Source organism: Ammospiza caudacuta, chromosome 7 (assembly GCF_027887145.1).
Source record: "Ammospiza caudacuta isolate bAmmCau1 chromosome 7, bAmmCau1.pri, whole genome shotgun sequence".
NCBI classification, from domain to species: Eukaryota; Metazoa; Chordata; class Aves; order Passeriformes; family Passerellidae; genus Ammospiza; species Ammospiza caudacuta.
Genome location: NC_080599.1, coordinates 9484136 through 9501483, shown reverse-complemented (window position 1 = coordinate 9501483; position 17348 = coordinate 9484136). Strand labels below are relative to the sequence as shown.

Genomic DNA, 17348 nt, shown 5'->3' with positions numbered 1-17348 from the left:
GCCCCCCTGGCCTGGGGTGACTCTGGCAAGGGAGCAGCACCAGACACTGCAGGAACCTGCAGACAATTCCTGCAGCACTTGTAGGATGATCCTGCTCCCCAAGGGACATTCCCATGGTGCCAAGTCAGGAACTGCAATGGGGAGTGGGGCCAGAGAGGAAAGGGCAAACAGGGATGGGCTGTTTGCAGGGGAGGGAACAGGGGTGGGCAAGAGGAAGAAATCTGGATCAGGAAAAAAAAACGAAAGCACAGCTGAAGGAAAAGAAATGCTCAGGGCAGTTTGGGGGTGGCTGCCAGGCAGCCCTGGCTCTGAGCAACAGCATCTGCAGTGGGACAGAAAACTCCCAGCTGATGGGAGCAAACTTTCTGGCTGACTGCAGAGGCCAGGACAAAGCTGAGTAGTTTCCCTGGTGTCCCCCAGCCCTTGCTGGCCCCAGGGGCTGATGGCATTTGTGCTCCCTCAGGTTCATGTCCCCACAGCAACAGCATGGGGGTCTCCCCCTGCTCTGTTCAATGCAAACAGGGGCTCCTGAGCCAGTGCTGCTGTGTCTGTGTCTGCAAGGATGGGGCACCTGTGTGAGCTGGGGGAGAGGCCAGAGCTGCAGAGGGGGGCTGTTGTTGGCAGCTCCATCAGGATGCTCTGGGACGCTGCCCTGGGCTGTCCAGCACACTGGGGATGGATCAGCCCCTGCTCTGCTGCTCCTTCCCGTCTGCCCCAGGGCCCTTGCAGAGCCCCAGCCATGCTGTTTGCCCCCAGCCTGCCCACGGTCATCCTGGGGCTGCTCACGGGGGTTTTCTGTGCTGAGCATTGGCCTGGGCGTGTTCTTGAGAGAGCCTGGGCAAGGAGCCTGGAGCCCCCAGGCCCTGGCCTGAGGTGTCAGTGCTGCCCCAGCAGTGCCCATGGCCTGTCCCTGCTGCAGCCCCGGCACGGCCACCCCCAGGACTGTGCCCGGCCCCGAGAGCACTCAGGCCCTGCAGCAACACCAGGGCCACCAGGGCAGCGGGGCAGGGCCATGGCAGCAGCACTGGCAACACCAAGTGCAGCTGGGCACAGCTGCTGGGCCAGCGCTGATCTGCCCCCAGCTCTGCACACAGACATTGCTGCTGCAGCTCCAGAGAAGGAAAAAAAGGGGATCTCCCTTGAAAACTGCTGGGAGATACTTTAGTTCACTTGAAGCCACCGAGAGTGCAGCACCTCATTGACACAGTTTATGACCACAGCAAAGGTGGAAAGAAACAAATATAGAAATGGCACAAACAATGGCATTTATTTCTGGACAATCTTAAAAAACTAAAACAAAAGAAAAAGACAACACATAAAGCACCAAACCTAACTACTATCAAAGACAACTTGAATTGCAAGCGTATTGCAGAACATGACCAGCAGTTTAGGGTTTCTTAAACCATCCAGTCATCAGTGTCCACACTGCAGCCTTGAGCTCCTGGTTCCTCAGGCTGTAGATGAGGGGGTTCAGGGCTGGAGGCACCACCGAGTACAGAACTGATAGGGCAAGATCCAGGGAAGGAGAGGAGATGGAGGGCGGCTTCAAGTAGGCAAATGTGCCAGTACTGAAAAACAGGGAGACCACAGACAGGTGAGGGAGGCAGGTAGAAAAGGCTTTGTGCCGTCCTTGCTCAGAGGGGATCCTCAGCACAGCTCTGAAGATCTGAACATAGGAGAAAACCATGAACACAAAACAACACAATGATAAACTGGCAGTAACCACAATGAGCCCAATTTTCCTGAGGTAAGACTTGGAGCAGGAGAGCTTGAGGATGTGGGGCATTTCACAGAAGAACTGGCCCAAGGCATTGCCATGGCACAGGGGCAGGGAAAATGTATTGGCTGTGTGCAGCAGAGCAATGAGAAAGCCACTGGCCCAGGCAGCTGCTGCCATGTGGGCACAAGCTCTGCTGCCCAGGAGGGTCCCGTAGTGCAGGGGTTTGCAGATGGATACGTAGCGGTCGTAGCACATGACGGTCAGGAGGGAAACCTCTGCTGAAAAGAAAAAGACAAACAGAAACACCTGAGCAGTACATCCTGAGTAGGAGATGTCCCTGGTGTCCCAGAGAGAATTGTGCATGGCTTTGGGGACAGTGGTGCAGATGGAGCCCAGGTCGCTGAGGGCCAGGTTGAGCAGGAAGAAGAACATGGGTGTGTGCAGGTGGTGGCTGCAGGCTACGGCACTGATGATGAGGCCGTTGCCCAGGAGGGCAGCCAGGGAGATGCCCAGCAAGAGGCAGAAGTGCAGGAGCTGCAGCTGCCGTGTGTCTGCCAATGCCAGCAGGAGGAAGTGGCTGATGGAGCTGCTGTTGGACGTTTTCTGTCTCCAGACATTGGAACCTTTTGAAGAAGGAATTAGAGTGGTAATTGAGGGGAGATTTCTCACAGAAAATCAAAGTTGTTTCTCATAGACCCTTTCCTGCCACTAAACACCTCCCCCTGTCTATGTCTAGGAGATCTTCCTTCAACTTTTGTTGCTAGAGCCCCGATTGCTGCTGGCCAATGTTGTGTGAGGAGCTGGACCTTGACCTGCAGGACACCTGGGAATCAGCCCTGACTCCCAGTCAGTGCAGGAGAACAGTGAGGGCAGAGGCCAGTCCTGTGTTAGGACTTGGATAAAGAATATTCTCCTATGGCAGAGGAGCTGCTTGGGTGATGGGATGGGGAATGCAAGAGGCAGAACGCGAGATTCTGCGGCACTGTGGAAGAACAGAGTCCAGAGAGGCAGGAGGATTGTCTGAGGCTTAGTGCAGAATGAGGGGAGCTGCTCTGTCCCTCTCTCCTGTTCCAGCTGCCCTGGACTTGCACCTTTCTGAGATCCACTCCTCTGTTACCCTGGACAGCCAGGAGACACAGCTGAGAGCAGAGGGATCCCTGGCACACAAAGTGGCTCCTGCCTTTCCCAGAGTCAGGACAGTGGGCTCATTGCCAGCCTCCCAGGCTGCCCTGCCCAGAGCTGCCCGGGCACAGGGAGCTGGGACACCCCATTGCTGTGCTCAGCCTGCACAGAAGGAGCCAAAGCGCTGGGCCTGGCCCTGCCGCTGGAACTGCCATTGCAGAGAGCCCCTCAGCAATGCCAGCAGCACCTGGGCAAGGCAAGGAGAGAGAGAGAGCCGGGCCTGAGGAAAAGCCGTTCCCTGGCCAGCCCTGCCCAGCCCCTGCCAGGCAGCAGCAGGGCAGGACAGTGGCCCTCAGGCCCTGGTCAGCAGGGAATGGGCACATGGCCGCAGAGATGCCCTTCATCTCTGGGGCTGCTCTGCCCGCCCAGGAGGGACTGAGGGCCCTGAGCCCCCGGGCTGAGGGCTGTGCTGTCTGCAAGGGGACACAAGAGCTGTGCTGCTCAGGGCAGTGTCTGCCCTGCAGGGCAGGCCCAGCAGGTGCCACATCTGCCCTGCAGCAGGGCTTCCCGCAGCACTGCCGCCCTCCCTCCCTGCCCACAGCTCTGCTGCTGGAGCTGTCCCAGCCCCAGCTGCTCCTGTGGCCCCAGGCTCCTTCTCTGCCAGAGCTGCCAGAGCCCAGCCCAGCCCCTGGGCCAGCTCTGCCCTGCAGCTGCTGGGCCCTGCAGGGATTAAAGAACAGCTCCCCCAGCCTGGGCACCATGGAAAGGTGATGCTGCATGGATCTGGAGGCTGGGCAGATGCAGACACTTGCTGAGGTTCCCAGGAATCCTCACTGTGATGGTTTAGGAGTCTCAGCCCCTGCTGTGCCCTGCACAGCTGAGTTTCTATTGCCCCCAAACTGAGCCAGGCAAAAATGGGAGCACAGATTCTGGAAAGCAGAGACCCAAGCAGGAAACTCCTGCCCTAAATGAGTTCATGAAAAGTCCCCTCAGAAATGAGCTGGGCATGAGCTGCATCTCAGAGCAGCCCTGGCTGCAGCCCCAGCTTCACCCCCTGCAGCCGTCCCTGGCAGCAGGAGCCATCTTGCCCTGTCCCTCTGACGGTGCCCCTGGCAGCCCCGCTCTGCAACACATCCTCCTCCTCCTCCTCCTCTGCCACAGAAAACTCACCACGTAGAGGATTGTGGAGATGTTTCCCCAAGTGAAGTCTCAGCTCAATGTCTTCCTAATCCTGATTGCCTTCAGCCTGTCTCTGTCTGGCTCCTGTCCCCTCAGTGCCTGCAGACAGAGCCCTCAGCCCTGCTGGACTGGGAGAGGAGCTGGCCCTGGGAAGAGCTGTTCCTTTAAAGCTCAGCAGCACAGACACAGCACAAGGACTTTAATGAGCCTCTAGGGGATTTGGTGTTGTTTACATCAGACTCAGTGCCTAAGAGGGTGTTCATAAAACTTCTCAAGAACTCAAAATTAAATTGAAACTCTGAAGTTTCTTGAAGTTTTAATGGGTCTCACTGAGAGACCCGACTGAGAAAGTGTCCCCACGTTCCAGTTAGAGCAGAACGCTGGAGGCAGTGATGACAGCTGGGGACAAAGAAGGCAAAGATGTCTCTGGTGCTGAGCAAACCTGGATGTGTTTGAGGAATGCCAATGTCCAACGCCTGAGCCCCATCCCCTGGCCAGGCAGATGCTGTCCCTCTCTCCTTGCTCAGGGCTCTTCCCGGGATGGGCACTGGCATGTGGGGCTGTGCAATGGCAAGGGCAGGAGCATGGGGTGGGCCCTGCCAGGCTGCTGAGCAGGGACAAGGAGGCAATGAGGCCCCAGGCCTGCAAGGGTCACTTGTCTCCCACTCCTGCCTCAGGCCCGGGGCCAGCAGCCATGGCCAAAGTGCTGCCCAAGTTGGCTCTGGCAGGGTTGTCTTGCAGCTGCTGCACATGCCTGTGCCCTGTGCAGCCCAGGCTGTCCCACCGTGTCCCTGCCCTGTGCCTCTGTCCCTGCAGGCTCTGGGAACAGGTGCCCCTCTACATTTTGGCCACATACCTTGGCAGATTGAAATGTTGTCCATATGGATGGCTACAGAACACCAAAACATAAATTCTCGTCCTTTTTTTCTGAATATATAGGATCATAAGTCCGTATACTATGCTTTGGTGGTTTTCTTTATAATGAAACTTACCTTTCTGAATAGAAGACTGCCCTTCTTTGTGTGTAATATCTAATACAAAGGTAAAAATAATTAGGAATCATTTTAGGCATTGGAATTCTTGACCATAGCACTCCAGGAAGGCGAATTTAGAATACATGTGTTTTTCAATACAACTATTGTTCTGGAAGCTTGAAACATAACTGAAGAGGACAACTGGGAAGTGACTTTGTCCTGCAGTCTTATGGTGCTTCTTTTTTAAGAAATTCATGCGTGAAATTATAACTAACCTGATGTAATTTTTATTTTTAGAGGAAAAAAGGGATCATTAAGGGTAACTAAGGCGTATCCATAAGACATTCCATAAATCTTCAGATTACTGAGCCCCAAAGGATAAGTTATCATGGTATACCATGATAAAGGTAAGACAGAGTAAAGATCCATTCTGAATTAGGTGAAGTGTCTAAGAAAGGTGAAAAGTCTGTGAGGCCAAAGCTGAAGGAAAAACTCGCATGCTGAGACAGCAAGGAGACAGAGAAAGAAAAACAGAAAAGACCACAAGGTCGATTTGCCCCCGACTTAGAAATTCCTTTGATAAAGAAGAACTGGTGCTAAATGTCACGTGGAATGAATATGTATGAACTTATTGTGAAACTGTATGCATATGCATTTGGAAGGGGGATAAAAGAAGACCCGAGGTCTTCAGAGGTATGCATGCCTTTTTGGGGGACTTGCGTCCGGCGCGTGTCGTAATAAAAGCATAGCGGGCTTTACAACTTTTACAAAGTTGTGAAGTTTCTTCTTGTCTCTGCAAAACATTATGGTGAGCCAGCCAGGAGATCTCTGTCCCCACAGGGGCAGGGGGGATAGACAGACCTCCAAGGCGCGCCCTAGGATTTTTTTTCCTGGTGGGGCTCCACTCGTCTCAACTTGCCACCTGCAAGGACAGACAAGGACCTGCTGGCCTGCGGAGGAAGATACGGTATGTACTGAGGGGCCCCTGGGGGAGGGAAAGGAGAGCAGGGGAGTAAACCACCCAGAGACGTCTGGGTTCAGCTGATGGAGCAGCTGTATTTGAGACGGGGTTCATCGTTCTGATGGAGCGGAACCGCCAGCAGCTCTGGGGTGAGCTGGGTGAACCTGTGTATGTGTGTGTTGGGGGTTCATTGTTCTGATAGAGCAGAACTGCTGAGCCCGTGTGTGTTTTGTTTGTGTGCGTGTGTAATGTCCGGACACTGTGGCGCTGTATGGTCAATGCATTGTGTGGTCAGTGCACTGTGTTTCTAATTGTGCAAGTGTATAAGTGTATGGTATATAAAAGAGAGTAGATCTACAGGGCCGTACAGTGTGGGGCGGGGGGGAGTCAGTACTACCCGTGTTTGAAGCAGCCGAGTGAGGCCTGAGGCGCCGGCTGCAGCAGGTTGTGGGGGCAGGGAGAGAAGTGCCCCCGCAGAGAAGCGAGTGGAGGAACGACAGTGATTGTGTTTAAATGTAGTGATTTGTGTAGATTTGGTACATTCTAACCGTGAGTATGAGCTCAGAGAGTTCCTTTGCCTTGGATGTTTGGACTTGTTCTCTAGACTGTGTGCTGTTATTCTGATTGTGTCCAGGAAAATTGATGTGAGTAAATGCCGAATTATGGTATGCTGTGTTGTGTTGAGAAAAGTGAGCACTTTGAGAAATATGCCCTTTCCCAGTGATTTTGTGTGGTGATTTTCTTCCGCTGCATTGTGGTAATTTGATTCTCAGATTGTATAGTAGTGTTTGTGGAGATTTTAAGATTTTGTTTGCAACAAGAGTAGCATTTTACATAGGAGAACTATAGTACAGTGATTTATGCTTAACTACGATAAAGCGAGTTAAAGGAATTCCAAGAATTCTCCCCCTCACAGCAATTCAAGCCTTGGCTCTAGTGAATTTGAGATAAAGGGGCGGGGGGGTGCGTGCATCTGTGGGCATATCAGAGTTTCGGCTGTGACTAGCACAGCCTTTTTGCAAAGCAGTAAAACAAGTGTAAGTAGGCATGGTGCTTAATTAGATTGTGCAAGAAGAGAACTAGAAAAGACTGATATTTTGTAAAACAGAGTTTATATAGAAGAGATGAATGAAATGAATTAGTTAATGAGACTTATGAGATTTATGAGACTTCAGCTGGTACTGCAGTAAGTCTGGACTGGAAACAATCTGCTGTAGGAATTTAAAGTTCTCTGTAACAAATAGGATAGCCTGCCTTTGAGGGCAATTTTGGGGAGCCTTTGGTGCATCGAGAGGCTGGCACGCTGCATGAGGTGACGGTGGCTGTCCCCTGGGCACAGGGACAGCTCTGGCTGCCCTGTCTCCCCAGGGAACACGGGAATGACCTGTGGGCAAAAGCTGGATGTGCAAGTATTATTGCAGCGCAGTGTTTGTGAGAAACGCAGGTATTGCTGTTATAATAAGCGTCAGGGCACAAGCCCCGAGTGCAAATTAGAGGTTTCTGATCAGAACCTAAGGTCTTAGAGCTTGTGTGTGGGAATCACATCTGATATCTGCCACCTGGAGCTGTGTGTGTGTAGGAGGAAAACTGAGAAACTACTGTGAAGGTCTGTGAAAAGAGGTTTGTGTGGAAGTGAGATAGGGCAGGGAGAAAGAGATAATGAGAACTGACCAGAGCAAAGATGTTCCTAAATTAGCCCCTTTTAGGAGGGGCTCACTTAGAGAAGGCTGCCAGTAGTAGCAGCTCAGAAAATAAAAAGATTTATAATACTTCTTTGCTGTTAGTACTGTTTTAAAATAGGAGGATAAATGGGATAGAGTTTTTGTATGCTGAAATGTCTTTTTGTTTTAAGAAATCACCCAGAATGGCAAAGAGACTGTAAGATCAGACCGCCCTCTGGTCTTGGCCCTTGAAAAAGGAAAACAAGGCAAAGAGAAAGCAAATCAAACATGTTGTTCAGCGTGCAGCATAAGACAGCAACATATGAAATCAGGCAAGGATCATCATGCTGAAATGCAAAGCAATCACAGTTCACAAAATGAGTACATATGATTTGCTAAAGGCTCCTCCCAAAGGGAGGAAGGGTAAAGATGACCTCCCCAAAAGGGAAGAATTTTTGTCGACACAAGGGTCATATATTCAGTTTTAATAAAGCTTTAGTACCTGTGGAGAATGTTTATGTTGTAGTGTGGGAATGAACAACAACTGGCCAGTCTGAGAAGGCATACTTGTGCAAACCTTTAAAGTAACATGTGTACTATTTGTACCTAAAAGCTTTTGTACAATTTGCTCAATTTTCTAAACATTCTCAAATGAGAAAGGTTACTCTGGAGGCAAATGATAAAAAGATGTTAGGCTTAACATTAACAGACACTGAAATTAAAGACATTAGTAAGAAGATATTAGAATAAGTAAATAAGTGTTTTCAAGGGTATGGGCCTCTGCTGCACCAGGGAGAGTGAAAGATGCTCCCCCATGAGCATCAAGCTTAAGGAAAGAACGCAACTAGTGAGAACTGAGTAGTACCCTCAAAAAGAAGGTAAGGAAGGAATCAGCCCAATAAGTGATAGAACTGGATTAAGGGCTGTTAATCTGATGACACAGAATTTATACCCTGTGGTAGCAAATCCATATACTTTACTAACTTGTTTAACACCTGAGCTAACCTGGTTCACTGTTTTAGGCCTAAGAGATGCCTTCTTTTGCCTCCCTATCCACGAAGCCAGCCAGAAAATTTTTGCATTCAAACACAGCTCACATAATCCATGTGCCTGAAGGCTTCAAAATTCCCCACTCCGATTGGAGAACAGCTTGCAAAGACCCAGAGTCCCGGGAAGCTCACAAGAGGAAAGGAGGCTGTTGCAGTACGTGGACGATCTTCTAGTAGCCACTCGGATAAGGGAAGCAGGAGAAGCCTGGACGGTAAGCCTTTTGAATTTCCTAGGACTCCAAGGACGCAGAGTCTCAAAGAAAAAGGCACAGGTAGTGAAACAGAAGGTAATCTACCTGGGGTAAGAAGTGAGTGCTGAGCAGCAGACTTTAAGGCAGGGAAGCCATATGCCAAACCCTGAAACCCCAGACAACGAAGGAACTCTGAACCTTCTTAGGCATGGTAGGATAGTGCCAGCTGTGGGTTTATAATTATGGACTGTTCACCAGACCCCTCTATGCTCTTATTGCCAATGGAAACTGAGATCTCCAGTGGACAAAAGACGCCACACGGGCCTTTCGCCAGCTAGAGAGTGCCCTCATGTCGGCTCCAGCTTTGAAACTTCCAGATGTAAGTAAACCATTCTTTCTATTTTTCCATGCAAGGAATTGCCCAGGGAATATTGGCTCAGGACTTGGGCCCATACTGAAGGGCAGTTGCTTACTTCTCTAAGTAACTAGATGCAACAGCCAAAGGATGGCCAGGTTGCCTCAGAGGTGTAGCAGCAGTTGTGCTGAATATTCAAGAGGCACGCAAGTTTACCCTGGGACAAAAATGACTGTGCTAGTGTCCCACACAGTGTCCGCAGCACTGGAAGTAAAGGGTGGCCACTGGCTCTCACCACAGAGGTTTCTGAAATGCCAGGCCATCATGGTAGAGCAAGACGATGTAGAGATAGTGGTGACTAATATTGTCAACCCAGCTTCTTTTCTCAGTGGAATCAAGGAGAAGCAGTACACCATAGTTGCCTAGAGACCATTGAAGCTACCTACTCCAGCGGCCCAGAATTAAGGGACACTCCTCCGGATGATGCAGAGACCTGGTTCACTGACAGGAAAGCGACATTGCAAAGTTCACAGTGACTACCTGCAGAGAGGTAATAGAGTCTAGACCCTTACCAACAGGTACCTCTGCGCAGAAGGCTGAGATAATTGCCCTGACCCGTGCCCTGGAAAGGGCAAAAGGGAGGAGAATAACCATCTACACAGACCCAAGGAATGCATTTGGAGTCACACATGCACATGGAGCCATCTGGAAAGAGAGGGGACTTCTGACCTCACAGGGAAAGAAGAGACAATCCAGCTGCTGGAAGCAGTTCAGCTACCTGAAAAAGCATATTAAGGCACACCAGAGAATGAGCTTAAAATTGGAGGAAAGAAATGAGCTGGCGGATGGAGAGGCAAAGAAAGCAGCAAAGGGTGAGGTACAGATTTTCCTCAAAGGTAAGCCATAATACAATAATACTAATCAAAAGAGATGTACGACTGCAAGGGGTGGGCTACCATTGAAAGAGAGCTAGCAATCTCTTCCCATTTTCGTGGTTACTACTGAAGGAAGGGCACTAGAAAACACACTAGGGCCTAACTACTTAAAAGTCTTTTATAGAGTGTGGCTCCTTTCTCAAAATGACCAAGGCTGCGAGTGATACAGAGTGCATTGAAATGAAGTGTTGACTTTGAAGCAGTAATTTCCACAGGCTTTCTAGAACACACATCTGACTGAAAGAATTGTTGTATCGTTGTCAGGAATTTATATGCCACTATCACTCAGGTGAGCCGACAGTGTGATCCTTGCCTCCAGACTAACCCCAAAATACCCCCTGGCCAAAACTTGGTCAGACTGGGAGAGGCCATGGGCCTATACAGCAGTGGCAAATTAACTTTTCAGAACTCCCAAGGAAAGGGGGGTATCAGTATTTACTGGTATTAATAGAAACATTTTCAGGGTGGCCAGAAACATTCCCCACCAGAACTGTCAAAGCTCAAGAGGTGACCAGATTATTTTTACAAGAAATAATACCACGCTTCAGAGTTCCAGCCACGATATCCTCAGATAAAGAATCACATTTCATTTCCAAAATAGTGCAACAGATTAGTAGCCATCTGGGCATAGATTAGGAACTTTACACCCCATACCACCCCCAGTCAAGCGGCCAGGTGGAGAGAATGAATAAGACTGGGGCAAGAAGTTAATCTACCCTAGCCCAAGCTCTTCCACTAGCACTATTGCAAATTCAAACTAAAATTTGAGCTAAAGGAATGCTGAGTCCTTTTGGAATGCCTTATAGAAGACCATATAGAATACAAAGGGAATGTCCAGAATGTCCACCTACATGGTGGCATTAAGCAAACAGCTCAGAGTACATGTGGCTGGAACTCGGAGCAGGGAGTTAGATAGCCTGGGGATGATGTATATGTTAAGTCTCTTTCAGAGAAGACTTCGGAACCACAGTGGGAGAGACCACTGCAAGTACTTCTCACTACCTTCACTGCAATCAAAATCAAGGAGCAGGACGCCTGGATTCATCACTCTCGGGTGAAGAAGGCCCAGAAACCCCTTGAGGAGTGACGCCAGGAGACAATGAACTGAGATTAAAACTTACTCGGGCAAAACGAGTACATTGCGGTTGGGAGTAGCTCATATTTTAGTTTGTAGAATTGTTTTGTGTGTAATCATAACTGAAGTTTTAGAACTTGAGAGTACCTCTATTCAAAGCAATGCTGAATGGCCTTGGTCCCTGGCATTTAATCAGTATACTGGATCCATAGGAAAACCTTCTGAGATAAAAGATTTAAACGTATCTACTGTAGTTATCCACGAGAATCAGGTATGTGAGGAGCAAGAATGGCAGGAACAGGAACTGTGGACACTTCAAGGAATCTGAGGAGAAGAAATCAAAGTAGGGTGCCAGGTCATCAATAGGGTAGCTTATGAGAGACCAGATGTAATTAGTGTCTGAACCTCCCCTGGTATATATGAACACCAGGAAGTCTGTGATAACCTAAGTGAATCAGACTGTTGGTGTAATTTCACCTTGATACAGCCTGTAGAAGTGACCTGCCTTTGAGCTCAAATTACTATCAGACTTTCATTTGAATTCAAAGTGAACACTGCCCTTTTTACCATAGCAGGGCCTTATACACCCCCTACTAGTTCAGACTCTACCCAAACTCCAAACTAGAACCTAACGTAGTAAAGGATGTGACTGAACAACAGCTATTATTCAATCCAGAATGGTCTCTCAAATGTGTAGAGTTGATAATGCAAATTAGCATCTCAAAAATCCAACCAGCCTGCTCCTCCTTCCTAAAAACTTCCTTTGAGGGCTGGACAACATGGTTACAAAAACAGGCGTATCTCAGGACAAGAAAGGAAGGAGCCAGCTCTCCTGGTGCCTAAAACCAGGAACACCAAGAAATCAGTTTCCTTAGGTCATTTTCCAAGCTGGTTGGCTGAACACTCAGGCAATGGCTGGTAAAGGGTGCTGAACTGCAGGTGGTAAATTAACCCAAGCAAGGAAGGTGATTTTCTTTATTTATAGCTATCCCTTTTCCTACTGAGATTTGGATCAATGATTGTCGCAGTCTGAGGCAGTTGGATTCTGCTTAAAAGAGGTAGAGAGAGACCCCCCCCCTCAGAGCTCAGCAGCAGGCTGTAGGATTTTGAGCATCACTTTTGTGCTGAGTGTTTCAAGTAGCAGAAACCTGATCCCAGTTTCTTCTGAGGCACTGCAATGAATTTAGGCTCTTCTCTCACACTTCCCCTTCATTATTTACTTGAGGCTTGGACCTGAAGCTAGGGGCAAGGTGGGTGAGATTTTGTAGACCAGGAGAGACATTCCTGCTTGCCACACATCTGGGAAATCAGGTGCTTTGGAGGGGGAAAGAGATTCCTTGAGGTCTCTACATTTCAGAACAAACATCTGCCTCAAGTATGACCCAAACCTCTGTCAGATACACTTGTGAAGTGTGTCTGAATTTGCAGTGTGAGCCCAGCACATCCCTCTGGCAGGGAGGGATGGTCATGGACAGAAAGCAGTTCCTGTTCCCCATAACAAACATCTAACTGGCATATTAGGGACAAAATTAGGAGTTTTAAATGGAATTGATTCAGAAATACTGGTGAATAAACTGGCCACTGCAGCAGGTAGCCTAACAAAATTGAAGCAGCCTTTATAGTAATCTCTATTGGCATTAGGAACTAGCCAGTGACAGATTTCAAAAGTACTGCCAAAGTAAGGAAGTATGAAAAGGCCAGGGTCCAAGACCACAAGCTGATAGCAGAAGCACTTAGTACAGTTCAAGATAATGTGCTTTAGCTGTCAGTTGTATACAATAACAGTTATGGATACAAGCAACAGCAGCTCTGATCATATGGGAAAGGGGTGAAAGTAATTTTCCAGCTGAAATTCAAGAAATTGTGTGGGATAATGCAATTGATATTGAAAGGAAGTTTCAATCCTGGCGGACTATGGTGAATTTCACCTATGATCCTGTTTCTAATGTGGCAACTGCCTTTGTGCTTACCATACGTAATGCCACTGTTTATGTTATCCATCCCATCGTTGCCCTAGGATTAAACCATGAAAAAACAATACTCTATCCTCCAGAACATAGAGTGTGGGCACAAAAGATGAATGGAAAGTGGCAGACAGTAAACTTGGAATCCTGCATTACTAGAGAACAGATGGGATTCATTTGTGAAAGCAATACTGTTAATGCCCAAGATGTGTGTTTGGACACTGAACAGAGTATTTGTCACTTTGAAATTCATCCAGTCACTGACCAGAAAACTGTGCTCGTATATACTGGAAAAGGGTGTATGCTTGAGAACTGCTTGTGCTGCTGTACAAATTGATAGCAATGATGTTATTCTGTCTAGTAGAAACCATTCTAATCTCTGTATATGTAATTTTGTTAAGATTATTGGGTGTGATTTTTCGTATTTCGTACCAGTAACATCCCACCAGCTGATTTAAGGCAATTACACAATGTATCACAGACTACCACCTACCCCTAGTGGGATGAACCTTACATTGGTAAAACAATTAATTAAGCACCAAGACCTATTGGAAGGCTTGAAAAAAATTCAAGGAAGCGGAAAGAAAACCTTAATTACTGTCCAACATGATACAAAGGAGATAACCAGAGTTCTACAAAGAATAAAACAAAATATAGATCATCACTGGTGAGATGTGATCTTTGGGTGGTCACAAACTGCAAATGGAATCTTTAATAAATTGTGCCACCCCATTGTAGTTTTACTAATATTAGTTGGGATAAGATTAGGATTATCTATTATATTATATATTATATATCTATTATATATGTTAATTTGGAACTGGAGAATGCTACAACGAATAGCTGTACTAACCTCTGTGTCAAACGTACGTGGTGAAGCACTAAAAGACACTTACTGTCATGAAGGTTTCATTAAGTAAAAGAATTTACTTATTTCCTAGGAAAGGGGGGGAATGAGACAGAGTAAAGATCCATTCTGAATTAGGTGAAGTGTCTAAGAAAGGTGAAAAGTCTGTGAGGCCAAAGCTGAAAGAAAAACTTGCATGCCGAGACAGCAAGGAGACAGAGAAAGAAAAACAGAAAAGACCACAAGGTCGATTTGCCCCCGACTTAGAAATTCCTTTGATAAAGAAGAACTGGTGCTAAATGTCACGTGGAATGAATATGTATGAACTTATTGTGAAACTGTATGCATATGCATTTGGAAGGGGGATAAAAGAAGACCTGAGGTCTTCAGAGGTACGCATGCCTTTTTGGGGGACTTGCATCCGGCACGTGTCGTAATAAAAGCATACCGGGCTTTACAACTTTTACAAAGTTGTGAGGTTTCTTCTTTTCTCCACAAAACAACCATGGGGCCATTGTGACACTCTGGGGCCCCATAGACCAAGGAGCCACTGTGAAACTGTGGCACCAATGGGAACATTGTGACACTGTGAAGCCCCATGGAACCAAGGAGTCCATTGTCAAATATTGGGGCCCTATGGAACCCAGGAGGCCAGTGTCACAGTGCAGGGCCTGGTGTAACAAGGAGGCCATTGTGACAATGAGAGGCCTCATGGAACCAAGGACATCTTTGCAGATGACACCAAGCTGGGTGTGAGTGTTGATTCTGTGGGAGCATAGGAGGGCTCTGCACAGGGACCTGGACAGGTGGATCTAGGGGGTGAATCCAACAAAGTGAGGTTTAAACAGACCAAGTGCCGAGTCCTGCACTTTGGCCACAACAACACCTGCAGTACTACATACAGGCTGGGGACAGAATGGCTGGACAGCAGCCAGGCAGAAAGGGACCTGCAGGGACTGATGGACAGCAGGCTGGACATGAGGCAGCAGTCTGCCCAGGTGGCCAAGAAGGCCAATGGCTCCTGGGCTGGATCAGGAATGGTGTGGCCAGCAGGAGCAGAGCTGCTGTGCCAACACTGATCTGCCCCCAGCTCTGCACACAGACATTGCTGCTGCAGCTCCAGAGAAGGGAACAAAAGGGCATCTATGCAAAAAAACTTGGCTGGGAGATCCTTTAGTTCCTTTAAAGCCACAAGAGCGTGGCCCCTCATTGACACAGTCTCTGGCCATAGGGAAGTTAGAGAGAAACAAAATGAGAAATGGCAAAAACAATGACATTCCTTTGTGGACAATATGAAAAACTAATACAAAGGAAAAAAAGAACAAACCAAAACCAAAGCAACAAGAAGTAGGAAAGATGTCTTTTAGTAGAAGTGATTGGCAGAAATTGGCCAGCATTTTAATGTTCCTGAATGCATCCAGCCATCAGTCTCCACACTGCAGCCTTGAGTTCCTGGTTCCTCAGGCTGTAGATGAGGGGGTTCAGGGCTGGAGGCACCACCGCGTACAGAACTGAAAGGGCCAGATCCAGGGATGGGGATGAGACTGAGGGGGGCTTCAGGTGAGCAAAGACACTAGTGCTGAGGAACATGGAGATCACAGCCAGGTGAGGGAGGCAGGTAGAAAAGGCTTTGTGCCGTCCCTGCTCAGAGGGGATCCTCAGGACAACCCTGAAGATCTGCACATAGGAGAAAACCATGAACACAAAACAACACAAACCTAAACAGGAACTACCAACAATGAGCCCCAGTTTCCTCAGTTTGGACTGTGAGCAGGAGAGCTTGAGATCTGTGGGATTTCACAGAAGAACTGGCCCAGGGCATTGCCATGGCACAGGGGCAAGGAAAATGTATAGGCCATGAGTAGCAGAGCATTGAGAAAGGCACTGGCCCAGGCAGCTGCTGCCATGTGGGCACAAGCTCTGCTGCCCAGGAGGGTCCCGTAGTGCAGGGGTTTGCAGATGGACACGTAGCGGTCGTAGCACATGATGGTCAGGAGGAAAAACTCTGCTGAGATAAAGAAAAGAAAGAAAAAGAGCTGTGCAGCACATCCAGTATAGGAGATGTCCCTGGTGTCCCAGAGGGAATTGTGCATGGCTTTGGGGACAGTGGTGCAGAGGGAGCCCAGGTCGCTGAGGGCCAGGTTGAGCAGGAAGAAGAACATGGGCGTGTGCAGGTGGTGGCCGCAGGCTACGGCGCTGATGATGAGGCCATTGCCCAGGAGGGCAGCCAGGGTGATGCCCAGCAAGAGGCAGAAGTGCAGGAGCTGCAGCTGCCACGTGTCTGCCAATGCCAGCAGGAGGAAGTGCCTGATGGAGCTGCTGTTGGACATTTGCTGAGGCTGATGGGGACCTGTTCATGGAGAAAGGACAGTGACAAGTCAGGAGAGGCTGCTTGGAGCCAAACCTGGTCCATTCCCTGTAGACAGTCCCTACAGCTGGGACTCACTCACCCCCCATTCCTGCTCTGGGGGGAACCTTTGTTTGCAATCAGAGCACAGTCACACTCCCAGGTCACCCTGGGATAAACCAGCCCCTTCCCAGATAATAGGATCCCTGAATGTCTTACCATCTCTAAAGGTGTCTGGGTAAGGTCTCAGCCCCCCCTTCTGCCAAAGACACTCACGGCTCCCTTGGCAAACCCAGCAGCATTTCCTCAGCTGTGGCACCTCTGCAGTTCCCCACGGGACATTCAGGGAACTCCCAGAGGCTCTGGCACAGATTTGAACCCAGGAGGGCGGCTCAGAGCTTGGAAGGGCACAGCAAGGAGAACCCTGGCTGTGTCCATGATGGGATCTCAGGGAGGGGGCTCAGCTCATTCCCCTTTCCCATGGACTGCTTTGCCCACAGCCCCACAGGTGCCAGGGAAGCTTGGACACCCCATTCCCATAGACACCCCTGCCTGGCAGGAATGCCAAGGGCAGTGCCTGACTCAGCTGCTGCAAATGCCAGAGCCTCCCTGAGAATGGCAGATAACAGTGACAATATCAGGGCAGGGCAGAACCAAGAGAAGATGTTGTGGTGCTGTGCCTGTGAGGGCAGGGCAGAGACAGCCGGGCACTCAGGACAGTGTTCCCGTGCCCAGCTGTGCCCAGCACCTCCCACACACCACCAGTGCCCTCATCCTGCCCCCAGCACTGCTCTCTTCAGCCCCCTCTCCTTCTCTGAGTATCTCCCTGGGCCTGGACATTCCCTCCTGAGAGGAGCCTTGTTCCTGCCAGCACTCACAGAGCCCATCCCAGCCTGTGTGCCCTGGCTGGGGCCCTACAGAAACCTGCCTGTGTGCAGGGCCCTGGCTGGGGCAGGCTCTGTGTGCAG

At 49.2% G+C, this 17348-nt stretch overlaps 2 protein-coding genes across 2 annotated transcripts in view; one reads left to right on the top strand and one right to left on the bottom strand.

The window, feature by feature from the left end:
- Positions 1-17348, top strand: part of LOC131559630 (zinc finger protein 814-like) — a 289734-nt gene that overhangs the window by 11836 nt on the left and 260550 nt on the right. The window lies entirely within an intron of this gene.
- On the bottom strand, positions 1388-2311 carry LOC131560137 (olfactory receptor 14J1-like). Its single transcript, XM_058808805.1, has one exon. The coding sequence runs from the start codon at positions 2150-2152 to the stop codon at positions 1388-1390; it is 765 nt and encodes a 254-aa protein (XP_058664788.1). The 5' UTR covers positions 2153-2311.